At 38.2% G+C, this 24,395-nt stretch overlaps 1 protein-coding gene across 12 annotated transcripts in view; it reads left to right on the top strand.

The window, feature by feature from the left end:
* Window positions 1-24,395, top strand: part of B3GNTL1 (UDP-GlcNAc:betaGal beta-1,3-N-acetylglucosaminyltransferase like 1) — a 123,193-nt gene that overhangs the window by 34,491 nt on the left and 64,307 nt on the right. For 11 of the 12 annotated variants that reach the window (XR_010615778.1, XR_010615779.1, XR_010615777.1 and 8 more), the window contains exon 6: window positions 923-1,018. Coding sequence is in view for 6 of the 12 variants with exons in the window: in XM_065693725.1 (XP_065549797.1) it covers window positions 923-1,018 (96 nt within the window). In the remaining 6 variants the exon portion in view is untranslated. Of the gene's footprint in view, window positions 1-922; window positions 1,019-2,829; window positions 2,940-24,395 lie in introns of those variants that run through there. The other variant, XM_065693730.1, reaches the window with a different exon arrangement.

The following is a 24,395-nucleotide window of genomic DNA, read 5'->3' as shown; positions in this document are numbered from 1 at the left end:
AACTCTAAATTGTGATGTTTAATTGCCAGCAGTCGCTCAGCAAGATCTCTTCATGGTGTTTTTGTTACCACATCAAAAGTATTCATAACTGCATGTGCAGAATTCTAGCCTGACTGCTTACATCTGTGCGGGGTTTAAAACTCTGTAAATAGAGATACCTGAAAGATTTAAACTTGCTGTGCTCAGTGTCTACACTTACATTCCTTATGAATGCTAAGGGTGGAAAATAAACCAAATAAGTTTTCCACAGGCTTCTTGAGCAGAACTTCATTCTCTCAAATTCTTGTTTAGAAATGCTAATACCTACCTTTTGGTGTTAAATCTCAGTGAATGAACATATCCTCAACAGGAAGTACTCATCAAAGTCTGAAAGAGAAATAGACAGTTACAGGAGTACAGTAGTTGGTATAAAACAGTATCAGCTTACTTTGCACGTGTAACTGAGTCCTGTACTACCCTGAAGGTTTAGGATAGACTGCAGACTATCAGGAGTAGCAAGTAGCAGAGTTCTGTATAGTCACATTCCTCCGGTTGTCCTTGGCTTCTTCCTTGTCTAACCAGAGATTTGTTGAGTAAACAGTTTTGTGTTTGTATAAATTTGTATTAATATGTGTCTGTGCAGTTACAGATAATATGAAATCCCTCTCATTCTGTTTTATGCATACTGGAAGCCATTTATTATGCCAGTAGATGTTCAGAATATTAGAATTCATATTTGCATTCTGAATGTCTGGATCTTTGAAAGTCTGTAACTACTGAACATTTGAGCAGAGCAACTGTACTGTATTATACTACATTATATTATATTGTATTATAAACATAGAAGAGGGCTAATAAGGACTGTATAGATAATCTTAACTCTTGGAGTTCCTGTGTTTTGAATGCTTATTTTATGATCTTGTTTCGTTGCTGTTTGCTTTAGATTGTTGGTTGCCAAATCAGAAGAGAGCCACCGGAGTCTACTGAACGGTATGCTCGTTGGATCAATAGTCTGACTGAAGAACAACTTCTTACACAGGTATTCTTGTTTCAGCTGTGACTGAAATTACAGCAGAAAAATAAAGCAATGGGTTTATTTAGATGGATTTTTGTCAGTCATTAGGAATACTGGATAGCTTATATTAAGCATTTATACTTGATAATATAAGTCAAGTATATCAAGATAACACATCAAGTATTATCAGATTCTTATATTTAAAGGTTAGTCTTTTCAGTAAATTGATAGTGCATGTGATCATTATGTATGATGACTTCACACTGAGTGAGAATGGAGCTTTCAGCTTTGGGTTTGGAGTAAGCTTCACATTTCTCACTGCTCTCTGTGGTTAAATGCATACACTCCATCCTCCAATAGTTAGTTTAGGTTTTTCATTTTAAAAGGTGTATTTAAATACAAAAGAAAAAAAAAAAATCTGTCTTGAAAAGGACTTCTCCCCTCACCAAGGTTAGGTACTGACTACTTCCGTATCTGTTTTAAGTTTTTCTAGAGGTCATTTTAAAATAGCAGTTCTTCAGGCATAAAACATTGGGCTCATTATACATGTTTGTAAGTAAGATGCGTCTTGTGCAACTGAAGATGACAGTTTTGGCATAAAGAAAGGTTGTTTCATTAGGCAGGCAGCCAGTGCTGAACTAAAAGAGACTTTGGCAAAAACAAGTTAAACTGTGGAAGAAATCAGTCCAGCCTGTGGAAGAATATGTGTGTACTGAGTACTGTAAGAAATCTAATGGATGGTTAGTAGAAAACATTCCAGCAGGCATTAAAATGCAAGTATTTGGGTTTGGTTTTTGTGATGCTATGGTAGGAAGACATTTGCTTTTGATTTTCCTGGTTTTAAGTGGCTGAAAGGATTAACAAACCCTTGTTTGTTAGACTTCATTGTAAGCTATTGTGTTCCCCATTACCCTAATCCCAAAAGACATACTTAAAGGCTCTGGTATGGTCATTGTAACACAAGAAGTAATCTATAGACCTTGTTTTAAATCAGCAGTGGTATTACAGTTCCCTATAATTCACCAAGTGAAAGTAGTTACAGAAGAAGTTACCCATGGAATATTTGTATTTGTCTCTGAGTATAGCATTAGGAAAAAACCCATCTAGATTTAAACCAGTGAATTTCTCTGACTGCAACATCAGGATCAGTGTGTTGTTGAGGAGAAGAGGAAGAAAACCTTGTCCTACACAGTCCATCTAAGTGGCCACTGGATGGGGTCTTTAATGAGTTAAACTGGAAATTAAAAGAACTATCCTAGTTTTGAGATTGTTTAAATACAGGCATGCAAAAAGAAAACTGTTCTTAAGATGAGCGTATATGTCTTCTGGAAGAGATTAAATAATCTAGTGTTTCTGATAGTAAAATACAAATACAGTAACCTGGGAAGTCCCTTGCAATCTTACGTGCCTACAAATATCTCTTAAAGCCTCACTCAGGCAGCACGTGCAATCCATTATCTTTACATACGATTTAGATTCACACCATTTACAAATAGACAAGGAATTTTGGAAGATAGACTGGGTTTGAAGCTAGAAGGCTGCATAGCAGAGCTTGTGCTACTAGCCCAGGAGCTTATTAACAAGATGAGATTTATAAAATCCCATTAATCATGTATTCCTCATTCATTGTTTTAAACCTGTTACCTGTTCTCCACCAAACTTAATGCAGAAATAGAAGTTCCTCAAAGACACTAGATTTCTGAACATTCTGGAAGTGTGAAGCTAGGAGAGTGTACACTGTCCCAGCTGCAAGTCATATGTTGTTAAGCACCACAGAGATTTTAGGTGCCTGATCATGAGACAAGCTTCAGCTGTGTCACAAGTCTGCAGGAAGCCTGGCTCTTCTAACCTTGGGCTACAAGAAGAGCTTGATTTCCAGAGCGGTGCATGGCAGTATATGGCTCCTCTCCTGGTTCAGTATTCATTTTTCTCATCAGAAATTCAGGTAGGGAGGTTGTTATTTTGCTTTTCCTTGATTTAAAGAAGTATGGGGAGGAGAAGGAGGAACTGGAGTATAAAAACCATCTCAGCTGTGCTCTAATAACCAGGGTATAAATTCTGTAAGGTTAGGCCTGATTTGTCCTACTCTTCTACCTCTGGGATACCCTATGTTTTACTTTGGGTGTGCTATTTTTAAACGCTCTTAAGTGAATAAGCCCCAAGAAAACTATAATGATGGGCCTTTGCTAATGGATTTGTAGAATCTCTGGGAGGAGCAGTCCTTCAGGGAATTCAGGAAAATTGGCTTTAATTTACAGCATATTGTCTCCAGCAGTTTCCTGTAGTGAAAGAATGTTCAGCTTTTTTTAGCTGTCTCTCTACTCAGTGCCTGGCTTTTTTTCCAGTTGCATTTCTGTATCATGCACATGCAAGTTATTTGTGCTGTAAATCAGGAACCAAGTAACGGATTTAAACGAAGAAAATAGCCAGTTGTCAAGATCATGTAATCCCTTATGATAATATTAATGTTATTGATCAATAATATCCTACAGTGTTTGATTGCTTTATGAGACAGGGACTGAAGTCCAGTTCGAAGGAAGTGGGTGGTAGCAAATGTTCCGTTAGGTGGTTGGATGCTTCATGCGCCTTGATGCTGGCTGCTGTTTTTAAAACACTTGTGTCAATACCAGAGTTTTGGATCAAATGTCCATCCCTGTCCTCATGCTGAAAAGATCATTCAAGTCAGAATGCTTCTAGCATTTTAACTTTTCTCTTCCCTTAGCCATGGCCTCTTGATGCTTAGTCATCCATTAAATGTTTCTCTAAACAATTATACTGTAACATTCCAAAGATACTTTATGCTATGCGTGAAATTTTAGAATATATACCCCAGAGAGTGTGGTGGGAGGAAGAGAGTACAAAGAGAGCATAATAATGAGAAAACTACTTTTGGAAATTTAATATTTGCTTGTTTAAGGTTATAGTCTATATAAATGATTAAAACACTTTTATAGGTATAGTAATGTAAGCCTTAAAATATATGTATAAGTGTAATGCTAGACTTGCTAGCTTTCTGCCAATAGTTGAAACATATATATATATATATAATTTTAACTTCTCAGTAAGTGCAGAGCACAGTGACAGGTACAGGAAGAAAATGAGCAAACAGATTGAGAGAACTGACAGTTTTGATGTTGGAGTAAGTGGAAAAAATGTAGATTAAAACTAATCCTATAGGATATCCGAGTCTGAATTGTGCTTGAAACATGATTGAAGTGTGATCATTTAGCCTTTCTTGTACGCTGAAAATTTTACTGTGCCATATAAGTAAAAAGGTCTAAATGGTTTTAAGGTTGGATTAATTCCACAAATATTTATACAAGTAGTTTTTAAGGATTGGTGCTGACTGTTACTAAACCAGCTGAGTTCATATCCATGTCTGTTAAATAACTATTTTAGGTTAGTTTAGTCTTGCAGCCTGTGGAGTATTAAATTCAGCTTGAAGCATAATTCCATCTGACCTACCATTTTTAAGTCCCCAGTGACAAGAGATTTTTCTGCTTTCATATGGTTGTTCACTTAGGAAGCAGATGGCAAGCTTAGAGTGAGAGGAGATGTGAGGGTGAGAGGAGATGTGAGGATGCGAGGAGACTTCCAGAAAGGAGTGGGCCCTATGATTGGTAAGACTGGACTGTCCTAATTAAGCAAAGGAACAGTCTGAACAGAACATGGTGATTCTATATGCCTGCTCCACTGGACTGTGTCTGTACTGCTTCCTGATACATGCTGTACTTTGCAGATGATCTCGGAGCTCTTTGTGTTGCATAAATCTGGAAGCTTTCACAGGTAATTTGTAGTTCTTACCAACAAACTCTCTGGACCACCTGGTGGAAGAATGATGATTAACATGTTAGAGTTTTGTATTATACTCTTTTCTGTGCTGTTCCTGTTAAATTTAGCTGATAGGTTTAAAAGCTGTGCTTCTCTACTTACTAAGCCTTCCTATATTAGACTTTATTTAACAGTTGATAAAAGTTCATGCTACAAATCAGCATTTACTACAGATACCCACTTTGGAAACAGATCATTTTGCCTGTGTTGGGCATGTAGCTTGCCTTCAAGGCAAGAAGGACCTGATAACATGGCTGAACCTTTTCCATAAATTCAATACACTCAGTATTGTGTTGTCATTATGCATCTCACCAGGCAGCTTCTTACTGGGGAAAAGGCCAGTAGGAGTATATTGCACGTAGGATGAATTTTTCCATGTGGGCCACAGATTGAGTATCTCTGGCTTAAGGTATCTCTCTTTTCTACTTCAGACGAGAAAATTCAAACTTTATTAGTGCCAGGGTTGGTTGTCAGTGTTGAGGTGGCAATCTGAAAGTGGATGTATGCAATGCCTGTTGTCTGGTTGTATTAGTAAAGACAAAAGCAGGACAGAGTTAAGACTTTCATTACCTTAGAATGAATAAAACATGAAAAGATTGACTGATATCCTCCCCCCCCCCCCCCCCCCCCCCGTATCTTTGCCACTCTTAATGTCTTACTTTTGTTTGTTGCCTTTCAATAAAAAAGGACTCAACACATCTTGGGATTTTTTGACACCATTTTCTTTTCCTTCCCCCATGTTACCTAAAAATTAATAGTGAAGTCCTGATATTTTTCTACTGAACAAAAGAACCGAGGCCACAAACTATGTAATTACAGTAGATTCTCTGGTTTGTATGGGATTAAGCATATAGCATGTAAGGAAAAAACCCCAACTGCTTCCTTTTGTGGTTGATCCTTGATTCATTCTCCTCCAGAGGAGAACAAAGTTTCACAAGCTAGTCACTGTTTATATTTACATTTGAAAATGCATGTCAAAGGGGTTCGTGGAGTTCTAGGAAGTTTAATGAGAAATGGCTTACCCACATCTGTGAACTCAAAGCACAATTAGAACTTCCTAGTGAGGCTTTATGTAAAGGCATCTCAAGGTCAGATAGTTTTGAACTTAGAAACAGGTTTGCAGTCATTCAGAAGCGTATGCGGATTTTGCTTTGCGTGTTAGCAATTTTGCCGGAGTTTAAAGGCATACTATTAGGGAAAGAGTGTTAAATAATTTAGTTTTTTCCTTTTTGTGTATTGTTTGATAATTTGCATGCTTAAACAAGGCTTGACTGTGGTTCATAATGCATAGTAATATTTAAATGTAGCAGAAACATTATAATACAGTATAAAAGCAGCTTGGGAGTACAGGAAGTTTGGCTTTATTCCAAGAAGTTCATGATGAATGCAGTCCTACAGCATGATGTGTACTTGCGTGGCAGAAAAAGCATGGTAAGGTTTTGATGGACATTGAAATTAAGCAGGTAGGGAGAAGCTCATCTCTGATTTGAGTCGGAACTTGTTCTAAGTAATGAAGCATACCAATATGGAATGCAGCATGTCTGCATCCTAAAAAGCATTCTTCTTAAGACGCTTGATGTAAGAGGTGGATGGGTAATGCCAAGTGTAAAGGGAAACTGTCAAGGTTTATGACTTCAGAAATGGGGAGGTTGTTTTCCGAACTATTACCACCATTTATGTATCTTCGGTACTTCTGAAAATCTCTTTGTAAGATAGGGCTGAGAAGTTAAAGTAAAATCGGGACTTCGTTGTTAATGCTGGGACATGGATGGAACCAACTAATAACTTTTAGTTTCTTAATGCTCCACTTACTCTTGTTTGATCTTCCTTATTTCTCCTGCTGACATGCTAGCTTTGGGCTTCTCCCAGTGTCTTTGATAGCTTAAGGAAACTTTTGTTTAACAGATGAGGGACAAAACCCAGTTTTTGTTCTAAAATGATATGTGAGATACTGAAGTAGCCCTAACTTTTTCTTTTCCCTTTCAAAACAAAAAGCCTACTCCACATACAGCTTTCCAACCAGTTTAGTGATGTTTATTTTTCAGTTGGTCCTCTGTGTGAGCACAGAGCAGATACACCCTTAACTTCCTGTCATTTTCTTTCTTTGAATTTGAAATCAAAGTGCTGATGCCACAAAAAAAGGGAAATATTTTTACTGTGGCTTTTGGTGTAATAAAAATTACTGATTTGAGAGATATTTTTACTGCAGTGCAGCTCTGTATAATAGCCTTATATATATATATGAAAAAACATTTGTCTCTTGCAACTTGGCACTGAATAGCTTTTCACTGGTTTAAAAATTGTGTATAAGCATAAGTGAAGTGCATTCTATTTATTACTGGAAAAGAACTTTCTTTTTCTGGTCTCAGCTTTTAGTGATATAAGTACTGGGCCTGATTTTCAGGAGAGCTCAGTAATTTCTATAGCAATTGGAATGTCTGAGTATGGAAGCATAATCTCCCATAATGGACAGTAGGTCTAAAGGCCAGTTTGATCCATCACAGTCAAGATTCTATTTCTTAATACATTTTTATCCTGAGCTCACCCTGCCATGTTTGACATTGGTCTCTCCAGTCGTTCTTGCTTTTCAGATTTTTTGACTGCTTCAGGAAGCTGAACTTTAAAATACCATATCATGTCACAAGTATTAATGATATATGTTATAGTGTTTAAGGCTTTTTTGTCTTTCTCTGTTGTAAAAAGAAACAGATTCTGGTCTAGTCCAACAGCTTTTGAGTATAAGGATCCAGATTTAACAATTAGATTTAATTTTTTGTTTTCCTTAGTGCAAGTGTGACAAACTGGGACATGGGACTTTTTATTCTCTTTGTACAGCCTTGGCCAAATGGACGGTGATTAGAAGTTCTTGAGCTGAAGTTATGCAAATAGAAAACTAATAGTGAGCTTTTCAGAGTGGTAGCTTGGATCCACTGTGGCTGTGAACAGCGTGTCCTTTTTCATTAAGAAAAGGTATTTGTCTATTCAGTTATTGCAATAACATGGTCTTAAGGATGATTAGCACATCTAGTTCCTCTAGAAGTAGTGCTTGTGTATGCAGCTCGCATTTTGAGAACTGGAACAATCACATGTAAAGGAGGTGGAGTAGGCATGTGCTTTGTGGTTAGCAGGGGGATAGTCCAGCCCTGGCCCAAACGGAAATCAGAGCAGTTGCAGTGCCTGGGGTGTATAACAAGGAAGGAAATGGTCTTACATCTGGCTTCGAGTGTCACTGTTGGTCCTTTGCCACCTCTCTGGATGAGTTAGTTTCGATGATGTGGGTAGATTTAACCTTTTGCATCACTTGCAATGACTGCTCCCAAGCACAGGAAAAGGCAGTGCAGGAGAAGTGTAAACCCAGCAGTTTTGTACCTTTCATTGTACAAACATGAAATCTGAGGGAAACAGGCAATTCTGATTGCTGTAAACCAAGTCTGATGGCTTTGTGGCTGCTGCAAGTGACGGTAATTTCTTCAGAGCTACTGAAACACAAAAAGCAAATGTTACCAGGCTTTTTGTTTTTATACAAATTTGAACTATTTTCCATTCATTTCTGGTGTTGACTTTATTGGTGTAGATATTCAACATGCCAGTCAATATAAAAGATAGGTGTTCAGAAAGTTTGTATAATAAAAAGACTTATTTTCAGGAGTATAATTTCTTAGTGTGCCAGGAAGGCCGTATTTATTTTGGGTAATTCTTTGGATACCTGTACCCTAATAATGCCAGAATGAAACAAATATAGTAAGGAACATGAATCTCAGGATTGTGATTATTTTATAAAGAGGTAAAGAGAAACAAAGGCAAGCTCTTGCTGTTAAAAGAATGGTTCAAATTTCACTTAAAATACTGTTTTAATCTTTATCACTTTGGGGAGTTTATTCTGCCACTAACGGCCAAGTGCGTGCACTGTCTATAATTTAGCTGTTAAGCTTATAGAAATTTGATTGTTTTATCTATCTGATCAGGGATTTGATCAGAATATACTATGGGTTCGCCTGTAGAAAAGGGACATTTGTACCAGCATAGCTCATGGTTACATCTCAATTACCTACAACTTTTATACAAATATAACCACATCTCTACTAGATAGCAGCACTACTATGATTATACTAAAATCTGTACAAGTCTTTGTAGCATAACCATTTCTTACATGAAAGTATTTGTCTTGTGTAACCTGTTGGATGGATGGTAAAGTGCAAGAGCTTTGAGTTGATGTAATATATTACTAATGGATTTTCATCTTCCTTGTACTCTCTGTATCTAGGTCATCTCTTACTGCATAACACAAAGCAGAATGATGTGACTGATGGGAGTTCAGATCCTAAGCAGTGACTCTGAAGATGCACATCCTTTTGCCTTTGTTGTTTCTTGGGGGGATTGCATTTGTTTTTTTAAATCAGATTGAAACATGTTGTACAAATGCTCCTTCCATGGCCACTAAGCACAAACGGCTTCTGTTCTAGATTTGCTTGGTGTGCCTCTGTTTTATTATTGTCTCATCTAATGTTCATGTTCTTTGTTCTTGTCTTCATTTGTCACCCACTGCCCTTTTTAAGCACCTTTGCAGCAGGATTGTGAATGCTCTAGAGCAAGTCATGTCCGTGTTTTTGCTAAAAGCTAGTAAAATGGGCCAAGTTTGTGCTTAATAACACATAATGGTGATCTGGACTTTTTTTATACACCTTAATTGAAATTTATTTTGAACGTCCATGCCAGACTTTTGTTTGTATGAAACTCATTGGTTTGACTTTGTGTCAGTTCGGGGGACTTTGGGACTCTATGGCCAGGTCTCACACTCCATGTTTCCTAAAGTTTTCTGCTGTTTTCCATGACAGATTTTTGTACTTGGTTGTTATGGTAGTGACAGAAGTCAGCAGCTTTCACTTTCTCACTTCATTTTCTTTCATCTCTTCCCCCCAAATAAGTTTGCCTGTTCCCCTGGTGCTTCACTGAAGAACCACAAATTCACCACATACTCAATAGCCCATTAATTTTGCAAGGAACAAATTGCTTAGTAGTTTCTAATAAAGAAATGTAACCCCCCATGAGTGCAAGAAACTAGCAGATTAGTAATCATCTTCATATACAGGAGAAAACAGTACTGTATCTGTGAAATGCTCTATCTGTTGAGTCGATGTCTCAGGGAAAGGAGGTAAATTGGGTCACCAGGGTGACAATAGCATTTAAACAAGTTTTAATGTTTCTGGGAGAAACCAGACCCTACAAGTCTACAGGTCTCTGCTAAGCAGTGCTAAACTAAATGTGCTCATATGCTTTGACACGCTTCATTTAGAGCGCTGCCAGGCCAGAAAGGTGATACTGAACCCAAGCTAGCAAGAAGCAGTCTTACTGTCTCAGCATTTACATAGGGGAAATTGCAGGGAAATTCTCAGCTTTATTGTAATAGAAGCCAAAAAGAGAGATTAAGAAGTGATTGTGGTGGACCTGATTATAGTGTACACTTCAGCAAGACACTAAAAGGACCATGTTTAGCTTTGTGCTTCTCACTGTTCTTTTCCTCCTGAGTATTTCTGGGTATTTAACCTAGAGGAGAAAAGATTTTTTTTTTTCCTAATGTTCCATGTGCAGCCAATAGTCCACCTGTGCTGTGTGCAGGCGTCAGTCAAGAAAGCCTTGTCACATTATGTTACAGTCCTGGCAAACTGTGAGAATGACACTGGCAAATACTCGCTCCCCTTGTGATTTGTTCTTTAGTTATTGTTGTTTCCACTCTTCCACTTCTACTGCTCATGAAGAGTGGCATCACTAATGAGTACTGCCAACAGGCCACTGGCAGTGCGTCCCTGCATCTCCAGTTTTCTCTACTTCTTTTTTTAGCCAGGCATGGTGGTAATCTAAAATTGTAGTGTGGCCGTGTCTGCCAGAGTTTATCCATACCTCTCATAACGGTGCTCTTCTGTAAGAATAAATAATTATATAAATAAACCTGTGACTGTGAAATGAAAATAAATTGGAGACTGTTAAAGTCAAATGCTTGACAGTCCTAGGACCCCTGATGGCTTGCTTGAAAGAGGAAAGTGGAGTTTTCAAGTGACAGTGCTGCTCAGGTATCCTCAGGTGTGTTTCTCCTTTCAGCAGAAAATCCAGTCATGTTGAATGTGCCTATTGGTGTATTTAAACCCTCACTTCTCCAGGAGTAAGATGTTTGCGTGGAGGTTTGTTGTACTTGGCATGAAGCAGATGAATCACGGCTGCCTTGTGTGAGGGTAGCGACTGCAGAGTGCACACCAATGGACTGCTGCTCCACTTCCCTACAATATTTGAAATGCTCTGTTATCTCAACTGCCAACACTTGCTTGGCCTCCTGCTTTTAGAAGGTGTCAGTCAGCAACATTAGCTTTTCCTACCTGCCTTGAGTTCCATTTTAATGGCATCTTTCGGAAGGATGCAGATCTCCACCAATGAGCAAACCAGGCTCTCTTAATCTCAGTGTCACGTTACACGTGTTTAAAAAGACAAAAACAAACCCAGCAACCTTTGGAGTCAGTAGGAGAGATCTTTCTTGTTTTTCTGTCATAAAATTATTCATAGATCTGCCGAGCAGATGTTGACAATTACAAAGAGAACAGAGGCCGGTCTGTGGTCAGCCAGCAAGCTCCATTTCACGTGGGTAGATCAAGGCTCAAGGCAGCAACTATTTCCTGTCAGCACGCTGGGCGACAATGATAGCAGTTTTTGTGGGCTATAGCCCAGTTAAATTGTACAAAGTCACTTTTGTGAGGCCTTGGTTCTGTCTCTTGGCTGAAAGAATAATGGTACTAGAGGGCTCTGTTCTGCTTTGTGAGATCTGTGTCTACTCATACAAAGTTGTGGGTTAAAACTCGTACTGGATTTTGTTTCTTTGCTAGATGTTTGCCTCCTCCCTTTAGGAAGTGTGCGACAGCCGACCCTTTCATTTACTGATTCACATTTTCATTCTTCTAGCTTACTCATATTTAAAGCACAATCCTTCACAAATTTTAAGTGTATTTTTATTCAAGAACTTAAATAATACCTATTTCCTGCAATTTAAAAATTATTAATTAATACGCTTTTGCTTTTGAAGCAGTTTTCTTTAAAATCCAGTGGTTGCAGGTGACTTGGGGCATGTCCCCTCGTGACAGCACTGCTTGGCATATTGGTATAAATGGGCATTTCACAGTAGTTAGGAGTTTTAAGTATAGCTCAATTTGTCTCAGAATGGGGTTGTTGAAGTAATGATGGTGCTGATGCCACATCCATTGAATTCCCATTTTCCTCTTTGTTGGTTGAGCTCTATAAATAAACATTAGCGATAGAAAATGAATAAAATTTTCTTCGGCAAATAAACAATTTCGATTTTCAAGTTGAAGAAGTGAAGGTAGTGCTGGAGGAAGCATCCCTTGGCCTTTTGGAGACCATGGGAAGCAGAGAATGAACAGAAGTACAGCTTAGTGGAAGGAGAAAAAACTTTGTGGACCTTGTTGCCATGTTTTAGAAACCAAAGGTGGTTTCTACAACTGGAAGTGGCAAAAAAATTCTGGGGTTCTGCCATATTTTAAATTAACTCTTTCATGGCTTTTATAATGAAGCCATGTCCATGGAACACATTAATGTCAAGTTCCAATGCTGGAGCCTATCATCTTGCTGTTTTGTACAATAGAAGATACTACTGAACACAAATAGAGCTGTTTGGTGAGAAAAGGGTCCATGTTGTATGTGTGACTCACATCTCAGGTTGCTTGGGCTTTTTTCATCAAGTAGGTAATGTGAACAACTTTAGAATAAAGAGGAAGGAAGAAATTACATGCCTCAGTAGCAAGTGTATTTTCTCTAATACTTTAGTTTCAAGTTCTGTTTTAAGGATAGGTGAAGTCCAAAGGCTCCTTTTATAGCAGGATACCAGGTGCAAGCAGCTAGATATAAAATACAATTCAGCTTTCTTTAGTGAGAATCATAGTGAAAATCTGTTTGCTTTCATCTAGTAAAAAAATAGTGGAATGGTTTGTGTTGCGTTAAGTCAGAAGCTTTCCATAGTTATAAGTATAGTTATGAGCGAGTTAGTTACCCCGTTGCGCAGGAAGGCAAAGTGATGGTTTTCTGTGTGACACTGGGACTTGTTTGCAGTACTCTTGATGAGTAGCCTCAAGTGCAATCTTTACTCGGTGCTGAGTTTTTATTAGAGAAATCTATAAACACAAATAATAAATTTTACAAGGAAATAAATTTTTCTAAACCCATTACTTTTATAATCTGCTTCACTGACTATAGATAATTATGTGTGAGCAACTGGCAAAGAGAACTAGCTTATCTGCCCATTGCAAAACCAGACCCTTATGCAGGAACAGTTTTCATAATTGTCTTCCAATATGTATTTTCATTATGCCTGCCTAAATTTGAGCTACTTTACCAAAAAATTATGCCACTGGTCCTCCAATCGTTATCATCTGAGAAAATCAGAATATCGACAAGACTGTACTACGGATGGGTAGTTCCTTCAGAGACAAAGCAAGGTGACTTTACCAGAATCTGAGTTTTGAGAGTTGTACAGACAAGTCTGAAAGCATAACCAAAGAATCTTTAGTCATTATTTCAGCTTCCTGTAGCTCTGAAAGGCATGAAGGACTTCATTAATCTTAGTACAGGGGGAGGAGAATGGGGGGGATTGCTCTAACAATACTTGAAACAATTCTTCCACTTCTGCTAAAAGCAAGGCTATGTGGCGTTAGCTATAGTCATGAATAGGCTACAGAACTGTCTTAACATGCTCTGTTGGGTGAATATGTATCTCTATTGGAATGAAACAGAATTAAACATTTACTGTTGTTTCAGAGCTTCTAGTTGTCAGGAATTTACAAATAATGAGAGCTCTGCATTGCCTCAGTGTCCAGATATAGCCTGTTGTATGCAAATCACATGCCCTCTCGTAGTGGTTTTACATACAGAACAAGTGGTTTAAGTATATCTTTTGTCCAGAACTTCAAATTTCTTGCTGTTCATTCATTTTAGAATATTGCATTTAGGAAAAATGTTTGTTCCTAATGTTTTGCGGCACTATTACAGGGCTAGCAGGTATTAATTTCAAATACACTCTTGATACATGTGCTTGTACCATCGTGAAAACTGGATGCGTTTTTAACTTTTAGAACAGAAGATGGGTAAATGTCACATTTATATCTTCTTTCTGTAATTTATCTTAAGAACTTGTGCTTTGCTGTTAGTCTTTCCTGCTTTAGCAGATTAAAAGCTTCTGAATCTGATCTTTTAAGTGGATTTGTGTAGGTTTTAATGGAAATTTGTATGTCCACAGCTGCTAGGAAATGAACGAGTGCGTGCCTGTGAAAGATGACAGATTGCCAAATAAGCCTACCAGACTGAGTCCTGGAAAAAATAGGAATTTCCAAGCAGGCGAGGGGCTTATCAAAGAGGAAGCAAGCAAGCCAATTTGAGTACTTTGCACAGCTGTTTCAACTGAGAGACTTTTTCCATGTGATACAGTATAATAATTTGATGCCAAAAGTAATACATAAACATTTTATTTTGAATCAGTGGCATACATAAAATTGGTTTCATATGGCCAAAAGCTTCTGCATTTCAAAACAAAATAACCACAGTTTGGCTCATCCTGTATTTGCAAAATACTGCAGCTCAGTAACAACTGTATTTTCTGAATAATTTAGTAAACATGAGACTGCTCTCATTGTAAATCAGAGGAACTGACACTTTCCTGCCTTTCTGACTGCAAGAAGTGTGTTTATTTGCTAACAATGTATGTAATAAAAAAACCTTTGAGTTGAAGGCTGATGCTTTCAGATTGTTTCACAAAGTAGCTGTACTAAGTGAAAATGGCTTTTCTCAGGCCATAGGTAAGCAAATACTGCTTTTGTATTAGCATGCCTGCAGGTCACCAGTTCTTGATTTCTACTAGCAGAAATGTGTAAGGAACGTTCAGTGACATTCAGGATGCTCGTGCTCTGGTGAACTGGCTGTGAGCACTCCAGTTCATGTGCTTTGGAGCTCTCCAATGACAAAGGGAATGCATTCACTAGGTAGAAGTGTGACAGATGCCAAACAGCTGTGAATCATCTGTATTCTGTTATGGAAGAAGTGAGAACCTTTAAGCCTGAACTGAAGAATGATTTTGTTTGTTTGTTTTAGCACTAAACGGTTTAACCCTTTCTCTCCACTCCTAGTTGCATTTGTTGAGCTAGTTATGCTTAGATTAGTAATTCTTTTGGCTGCTAGTCTCTCTTAAAGCCTTTCAGATTATATCTCTCTATTCTATTATATAGAAGTCAGTAACAGCAAAATGTCAATTTTACAGTAGGATCCTGTTTTGTCCTTGTTAATGTCACTTGACATTAAGTGCCCATGAGTAGCTGACCTTCACACCTACTAATATAAACAACTGGAGTAGTATGTGCTGCTTTTGCACATATAATGCCACTGGACTTCGTCCTTTGTTACCCAGCAATATCCTCCTATTGTTCAGTCCCCTTCATTTTCTTGACACTCAGGCCTCTGCTGCTGCCTCTTTAACATTTGCAGTCCACTTTGTCTGTTGTTTTTCCTCCTTTAGCCGATGATTTCGATGCATTCCCTGGGTTCATCCGCTTTTCCCTTGCATTGACCACCTTCCCTGCCAGAATTCTCTGCTCTGTCAATAAAGGCATGATTTGGAACACAGTTACACAACAAAATGCCTGTTTTCCTTAGCCTTTGATTGTTTTCAATCAGAAAATAATAGTTTTAAACTGAAATACTTTTACCTTTCTCATCAAACATGAATGCCTTTCCTTGTCTTACCCTGACAGCTTTTTTTATGCAGTTGCAAGGTCCAGCAGTCTTTTTGATAAACGCAGCGTGTCATTCCAAACCTAACTCACAAGTACTCTCCACAGACACACAGAGCATTCTTAGATGCTTGCTGTGAAACCCTCAGAGCATATCACAGTTTAATAGAATGGTTTGTGATGTCCACTGGCCAGTGAGACTGCTAGATGACAGGAATGGGATAAGAAATGTTGTGCATGTGTTTTTTTTCCCCTGAGAATCAGTAGAAATGAAAGGATTGGGAAGCTTTCTGAGGACTGCAGTTTGGAAAGTTGTGTTGAGAAATACAGGAGTAAGGAATCTGCAGTGACAGGAGTTCAAGAAAGGTAGTTCATATGCAAAGACTGGGAGGAGAAGGTAAAATCAATAATACTGGTTTGTCTGTTGGAAACTTACATTGCCAAGTATTTTCCAGTCTCTTAGGAGGTTGGTTTTGATGGTTTCGTGGGAATTTGGTGAACCCTCAGGAGCTGTGTTAGCACTCTGAAATTGGTTGTAATGGTAAAAAAAAAAGGATTAAAAATGCCAGTTATTGTTAGACCAAAATAATAAGCAGTGTAACTGTTTCTGATTGTCTTCCTGCTCTTGCTTTATGAGTCTGACACTGAAACTGCTGTTCTGTGAATTGAAGCATGAAGATTTGGTGAGTGTGTTTGGGCATGAGCTTCTTGCATGTTTGGATCAAAGGGACTGGTGTATGAAAGACTGACTGTCACTATGGCAGTTTGTGTGTGAAGGCAGCTTGGAATTCTGCATATGCAACATGATTACTAAGTTGTTCTTGATGTTCAACAAAGGACTATTATTATTTCTTTTATCTCAACCAAAGCTTCTTGAGTTTTGATGGCATTTCTTAGGAATCCAAACATATTAGGATAAGGTTATTCAGTGTTTTCCCTACTGTGGAGGCTTTTCTTCCTTTAAGTCAAAAATTAGTGGTGTTTCTGTCCTTGCTGCAGAATCAGTCTTTGACTAATGCCATGGAAGAACTGCGTCTTTTTCTGTTTTAAAGCATGCAATTTAGTAGCTAGTATATTTACACAAGACACATAAGATTATTATAACAGCTTAGAAGCCAGTAGGTTTATGTTTTGACAGTTTCTTTCCTGACAAGGCAGTGTAGCAATATGATTGTATTTTGTGTGCTAGACATTCTAGGAAGTGCTGTCTTACTGCTTGCTAATTTATTCTTAATTCAAATAGGTGGTGGCACCTTTAAAGCAAGCATTTAAAAGAGAGACATGCTTGCTTTTTTTGCCTCTTTTAGCTCTACTACAGGATTGGGTATAAAGCAGTTTCTTTTTGTATATCAAAATAAAAATGCAGAATGCCACACATGTAGCAATCATGAACAATTTGAGAGAATTTTAAAAGCCTGTCTCAGTTTAAGGTGACATTAGCTAAAAGTGCTTATTTACAAGGTGTTATGTTATAAAATGTAACATAAAAAGCATCACTTTTGACTTAATGGGACAAGTAAATGGTTAGGTTATGAGTAAATGGTTAGGTTAAAGCCTACCAGAAACATCTAGTATTGTCTAAGTAGATGAAGAAAAACAAAGAGCTTGAAGGTTGTGCTGCAAACAAGCACGTGTTTCATAGTAACAGTCCAACAAATAAGATGTATAGCAGAGAACATAAAAAACAAAGTAATTTTGCCAGAAAAGCCAAGTAGCCTCATCACTGGGACAGAATTCCACTGTGCTGTTCCTTTCCACCTTCTGTGAAAGTGATCTGTGCTGTGTTGTGGAGCAGAAGACCTGTTTCATGGCACTCCATTGGATGCCATGCTTAACAGAGCTTTAAGAAGGTTTTCTGTCAAGAAACATATTTAAACCAGTCCCTTTTGTCTAACAGGTTAGACTTCTAGTTTCGTTTAAGTCAGTGGCTATATTTCCACATTCTCTGGGGCACCCTGATTTTACTTCTAACCTTCTTACCCCAAACATCATCACACACCACAAGAGGTTACAGTTATACTTGTTTAAGACAAAAAAACAGAGGGAGAAAGAGAACAAAAATATTATTATGATTGCTGTCGAGCCAAGATACATTCTGTTGATTGCTTGTGGTCTTTAGAGAACCATACACAGTTCAGGGTATTTCTGGGTCAGTGATTTTTCTATTTTTGTGGTGGAAGTGTATCGACATATGCTCCAGTGCTTTTATATTGTGTTTCCTTCTGTTCCCTTATAGGCTTTTGAGAAGGGAGCTGAGGGATGTTTGGATAGAAGGCTGGAACTTTTATGTGGAGTTGACATAGTTAGGGCACTATAATAATGACTGCTGATAGACAACTCCCTGAAAAGGAAATGAAAATGATAATGATGTTTGTAAAACAACACAATGTGTATTTCCAGAAGGAATTAAGTGAGAGGCAGTGTGCACGAAGATGAGGCAACCACAGGCAAATGTGCTTTTCTTTGTTACTGGGCTGTTCTGTCAGGTCTACTGTCTTTAAGCTGTAATAAAATTTTCATTTAAGTAAACCTTAATGCAGCAAAAAACCATCAAAGTGAGTGAAAATACGACTGGGAGACCTGAACTTGCATAGATAAAAAGCCCATCAAATTTTTCAGACATAATCAAATCAGATTGCAAGACTGATGAGAAAACAGCCACTATGAACTAACAGTTGCTGGGAGGGGTTTTGTTGTAGAAGAACAATCCACAAGGATATAAAGAAAAAGCAGAAAACTAGAAGTACAGATACAGTAAAAGAAAACCTCAATTTCTAACTAATTGATAATCCTCATCAACATAAAAATTTGGAGGATGTAGCTGTTTGACCAAGGGAAGTTGCACGTTATTGCCAACAATAAAACCCCTAAACTAAGACCTCTACCTGGTGTTGCTGGATTACAGCAGAGTGGAAACGTGACAAAGAACCTGAAACTGAGACTGTTACCACTACAAGAGCAGCTTAATTAAAAAAAACCCAGAACAACCCAACAAAAAAGCCTAAACCACCTTTCCCTGAGTGATGCTAAAATGTGCACAAGTTGACACTGGGAATTGATGTAAAAACCCGCAAACAACCAAACCACCAAAACTCCACCCCTGCAGGATTGATAATGTATTCTGTGTTCGGAAGAGATTACAATGCAGCCACCACACTCAGTATATATAGTAACAAAGCATAATAGAGAAGGTGGTTGTCTTTATTTCTGAATACATGGACCTTCTATTGTCATCAGTTCATTTATTTCTCAGTTGATCTTTCAATTGAACATTATTGTCCTGCTTTCATAGAATCATAGAATAGTTAGGGTTGGAAAGGACCTTAACACAGAATCATAGAATAGTTGGGTTAACATCATCCAGTTCCAGCCCCCCTGCCATGGGCAGGGACACCTCACACTAAACCATCCCACCCAAGGCTCTGTCCAACCTGGCCTTGAACACCACCAGGGATGGAGCATTCACAACTTCACTGGGCAACCTGTACCAGTGCCTCAGCACCCTAACAGGAAAGAACTTCCTCTTTATATCCAATCTGAACTTCCCCTGTTTAAGTTTTAACCTGTTACCCCTTGTCCTGTCACTACAGTCCCTGATGAAGAGTCCCTCCCCAGAATCTTATAGGCCCCCTTCAGACACTGGAAGGCTGCTATGAGGTCTCCACGCAGCCTTCTCTTCTCCAGGCTGAACAGCCCCAACTTTCTCAGCCTGTCTTCATACTTTTTTAATGCAAAATGTTTTGTCCATGTTTGCAGTAATGTCCCTCTCTTATCCCACATGTCCGATGTCAGTGCAATCCTTTCAGATTCTCCTTTTGTTGTTGCTGTCCTTCTACCTTGGGAATCTTGAAGAAATCCAAGGAAGTGCCGTATAAGCAGAGGGTCTGTGTTGTGTTTTGTGTAGCTTGTCACTTCCTGATCAGTAAAATACTGGTGCTAAAGAATGCATAGGTTTCACATTTGTCAAAACCAAAAGTTTCGTGATGTCATTCAGAACTCTTAAGATGCTCATACCTATGTAATGGCTTCAAAACCATCCTCCTGGTGGTGTGTAGGCTTGGTCCTTTAAATCTCTGAATCAGTTTCCTTGAGTTCTATGGATCAGAAAGTAAATGGGCTTTCCTGTGTTCAGAGATCCAAATTTCTTATTACATGTATAAATAAAATTTGAGACATCTTTCAGCCTCCTTGAGTAAAGCTTACTTGTATTTTCATCCTTGTAGAAAATAACCTGGAATAGGAGATTTTGACAGAGAAGGGTTTAAACCTAAAGGAAGTTGATATCCTTACCTAGAAGTATTTGATCAAGTTGTTTGTCATCTAGAGCTACATTCCTTTATGCAGATCATAATTTAAATTATAACCTAGGTGTTAAAATACAACTTTTTTTTTCTCTTCAGTTTCTGAAGTTCTTCAGTTGAGTGGGAGATGGTGCTCTCAGGAGATGGAGTCATACCCTTTAGCAACACAAGAATAGTGCTTACAATTTAATAGTTATATAAACATGCCCATATATAACAATATGCCCATATGCCCATATATAACAATAGTTATATAAACATGCATCTTTATGTTCTTTTTCTCGGCTTTCTGATGTCAGATTCCCACATTTCAGTGTCAAAGAAATGTTAGCAGACTTTAGGTACGTTGCATTGTATGGCTGATTTATATTTCACATCATGGCCAAAGAATGAACTGAAACCAGAATCCAGGCCCATCTAGACTTTCGCTGTGGTTTTCAGATTAGAGATCTCTATTGCCAAAAGAAGAAAGAAATCTTGCAATAAATTAAAAACCACACTCTATAATTCACTAGCTATTGTGTGATTATACAGGAGCTGGCTGGGCACATAGTTTGAAATGCCAACAAGAATTTTTCCTTGAGAGATCTTTCCAAATGCTTCTTTCAGCTGCTGCTGTAACAATAAATAAGCACAAGACAATAAAGAAACAAGGGTAAAATGATGGAGACTAAATCCCTTAATTAGAAGATTTATATAATCAGGTGAGTCTGTTCAGAAGAGAAGGCTCATGAAAACAATCCTTTTACTGTATAATATGTATACTATAATCAGTTTTGGAAATAATGAAATGTAATCTCTTATGTGTGTGATAAATCTTCAGAAAATAGTAAGCTACTGTACATAGGAAGAGTACAGTCTGTGCTTTCAGGGCATTTCCCAAGATAAATTTACCTCATGAATAAGGCCTTTAGTTGTTAACTGTTGAAAGGAATCTAAAATAGAAGACACAGGGTTTTCCAAGTTGAAAACTCCATCAGGGAGTTCATTACTCTGCACGCACATAATATCAGCTGCTCTGTGGTTTAGTATTTGTGTCAGTATTTTTCATATATTCATGTTTATTCTTCATTCTGTCAGCTGCATAAACGTAAAATATATCTGAAGATGTGGTGAATGTTAATGCCAGAGGGAAGTGGTTCTTTTTTAGTTGTTTTTGGTTTGGGTATTTTTTTAATGAAGTGAATGGTTGGCCTTATTCTATTAGTGTCAGAGGAAAAAAAAAGGATGAAAATCAGTGTATAAATATGGTTATCAGTAGTGAATATTGGCCATCTTTTGGCCACAACAGTGATAATGAAACAGAATCATCAAACCACTTACCCTACAGTATACACTGAATCCTGAAACGTGTGCAGGAAATCTGTTTAAAGAGCATCTCTTTAGTGTCCAACAGAATAGGAATACTAGCAGCTGGAAAATGCCTGTCACTCATCTTGGGGGGGAAAGCAGCTAACTATGTTATGGCTTGCTTAACTTTGCACAGAAGTGACTGAATTTAATCACTTATTACGTTAGAATGTAGCTCTTATTTCACTACTTCAAGCTGCAAGAAAAAGCAGTGCATGTGGTATTCGAGTCAAGTATTTGTGCAATTGGGAAAGAAGAACAGAAGAAGTTTTCAGGTCATTGTCAAAACCCCTTTGTCTGGCATAAACTTTTACAAAAATGCATTGTTTTCCTGTAAAACCTTTCACTATTCTCATCCCACAGCCTCCAATTGTTGATTTTTATACTTCTTCTATTCAGCTGCTACTTTCTCAAGTATATTTTTCTGATAATTACTTGAGTTACAGCCAGTCAAGATATATTTGCACTATTCCCTACCCACTAGTAAACTTCGGTTCTATATGGATTCACAGATTTGACCTTCATTGTGAACTTAGCTGAAATGGAATGTATTTGCTCGTGGAAATAAGAACATAAACTTGGAATTGTAATACGAAATGATGCATGACTTAAATTATAACAGGATTGAGCTCTAAAAATAGTGAAAACTTGATTTAAAAAGGATGCATATTTCTGTCTAATAGTTAACCATTTCTTAGTTTTCTCTATATGCCTTTTTTGTGACTATTTCAAGGACTTAATAATCATTAAAAATCAGTATTCACAAGTCTGGATCATTAGTTTCAAAACCAGCAGGACAAACAAAAGTCCGTAATGTTACCATTCCATGGTTTAATGATTTTGCATCAGCATGTATCCACCATTAAAAAACACATAGAGGTTTGTATGTGTCATTCTGTATTTGGGCTGCAATGTTTGGATGATCTGCTTCAATTTAGAATTGCTGAACATGAACAGCAGAGTCTTACATAAGGCAATATGACGTACTCATATAATATGATCTTGCTGAGGAGTTTATTTTGGCAGGTAAGCCAGCAGTCTGACAGGGAAGTCCTTTGGTAGAAAATCGTGGTGTGCACTCTTACACAGAGTATGCCCATCACCTGTCCTAAGGGACTGTAAAGCTTTTCCTTTGCAACATCAGTAGAGGTGAGTTGTAACTGCTTGGTGACTTTCATGTAAGTGTAAGTTTGTTGCCGTTCAAGAATATCTCCTATACCTCTGGGTGGAAAAAGTCACTGTTTGATTTTTTTCTTCCATCAGTGTAGTGTTTTCCCTTGTCTATTTTGATGCCTTTTCTGAAGGGCCTCTATTTCTAGCCTTTAATCTGAGCACTATATTCTATATCCAAATTTGCATTCTTGATGCTTGTACTGTCTGGAAAATGGCCAAGAGGGAAGTCCTACTGCAGTTGCTCTTGGATTTTGAATGAATCTCAGCTCCAAGATTGATCACTTGCTCAAGCATTAGAGCCTAAATCCCTTAATTACAAGATTTATATAACCAGGTCACCAGTGTATGTGACAAAGAAAATAGCATTGTCATGTCTCCAGGTTGATTTGTATTAAATCCTTTATGCTTATGTTGTAGATGCTGTTGCATTACCTACAAAAATCATGAAGAAAGGTAAATGTGTAAAAGATCTGGTTAATAGTGATACTGGAAGTAATAGACAGAAAGCATGACAAACTATCTCTTATTGTTACACAATTTTAAAGCTGTATGTGTTCATTTCTGGCCTTTGTTAGTCTAAATGAAGCAGCAATGACATTTGTATTTCTTAGCAAAGTATCATTCATCATAGGCATTTACTGCAAGAAAAACTTTATTTCAGATTGAATTCAGTAAAATCTTGGCATCTGTATTTAAATGGACTTCACTGTAGTTTAAAGCTGTGGTTCTTTGACATTCTAGTTTACATAAGCCCTACCCTCTCTTTCCTTTCTTCAGGATCCCACCCATTTCCTTGCTGGTACAAGGGTTTAACTGACTTCTTAATGAGCCAGTTCAACTCTTTACAAAGAGAGTTTTCCTGTTTGTTTAATATACTTCATCAAGGTGTGGAGGAGCACCTGTGCTGGCACAATGGTGGGAGAAGGCAGAAGCAAGGCAGTTATTAACTCAGGTTGGTATGAGAATTGCAGCCTCAGGTTCCTTCATTGCTGCTAGGCTTATCTAAGAGCTCACTCACTGTCATCCAAAAAAGCCTGACTGCCAGCAAAGCACCCAGCACCCTCTCTGGAGCCATTTCTGGAGCTTTTCTCCCCCTGAATGAGCCAATTTCACTTGCTGGTCTGATAGGAAATAGAATCATAGAATCATAGAATAGTTAGGGTTGGAAAGGACCTTAAGATCGTCTAGTTCAAACACCCCTGCCATGGGCAGGGACACCTCACATAGAAAATAGAAAAATAAATGTTTTCTTTTGCTTGGTTAGCAAGCTGAATTGACTTGCTCAGGGTTCAGACAAACAGCAGGGCTGTAGCAAGGGAAATAGTGGAGAATGTGTGGCCAGGAGGGAAAGAGCAGCACATCCTCCTCATAATTGCAGTGGTGTGCAGTTACGTCAGCTCAAACAGTCTCACGGAGCTTCACATTCATGGTGCAGCTACATAATGCAGCAGAGCTGATCTCATGGCTGGCTGCCACCAAAAACATTCAGCCAAGCTCCTCCCGCTCTCTTCCTCTCACTTCCTTTTTTTCTCCTTTGGTGGTATCCTTTTTTGCCAGCTTAGCAAGCTGAATCAGTTCATCATACAGCTGAAGGAGTGCCAAAGCAATGCAAGGGAGGGGATGGACAGCTGAGGCCCAGAAGGGGTGGTGGGCACAGGGAATATGGGGCTGTCTCTTCCCCTTTTGGCTATGGATCAGTGCAGTTGAACTCATAGTGCAGCTCTTTCACTCAGAAGGGAGAGTGGTAACAATCTGACAGTAGTTAATTATTCATCCAAATTTCACTCCTTTGTCATGGTGAGGAATCAAACTGTCCTAGCACCTCTTTGTTGCCTTAATACATTGTCTTCCTTTTTGGTGTCACCAGTCCAGTCACTCTTGCCCTCTAACGTGGTTTTCAGAATAACTTCCACTTGCCCTAGATATACATCAAGAAATAGAATGAAACAAGTTTGTACTTCCAGTGACACTTGA

Source organism: Lathamus discolor, chromosome 13 (assembly GCF_037157495.1).
Source record: "Lathamus discolor isolate bLatDis1 chromosome 13, bLatDis1.hap1, whole genome shotgun sequence".
In the NCBI taxonomy this organism is placed as follows: Eukaryota; Metazoa; Chordata; class Aves; order Psittaciformes; family Psittacidae; genus Lathamus; species Lathamus discolor.
Note: the sequence above shows the minus strand (reverse complement) of the source record. Positions and strands in the feature narration are given on the sequence as shown.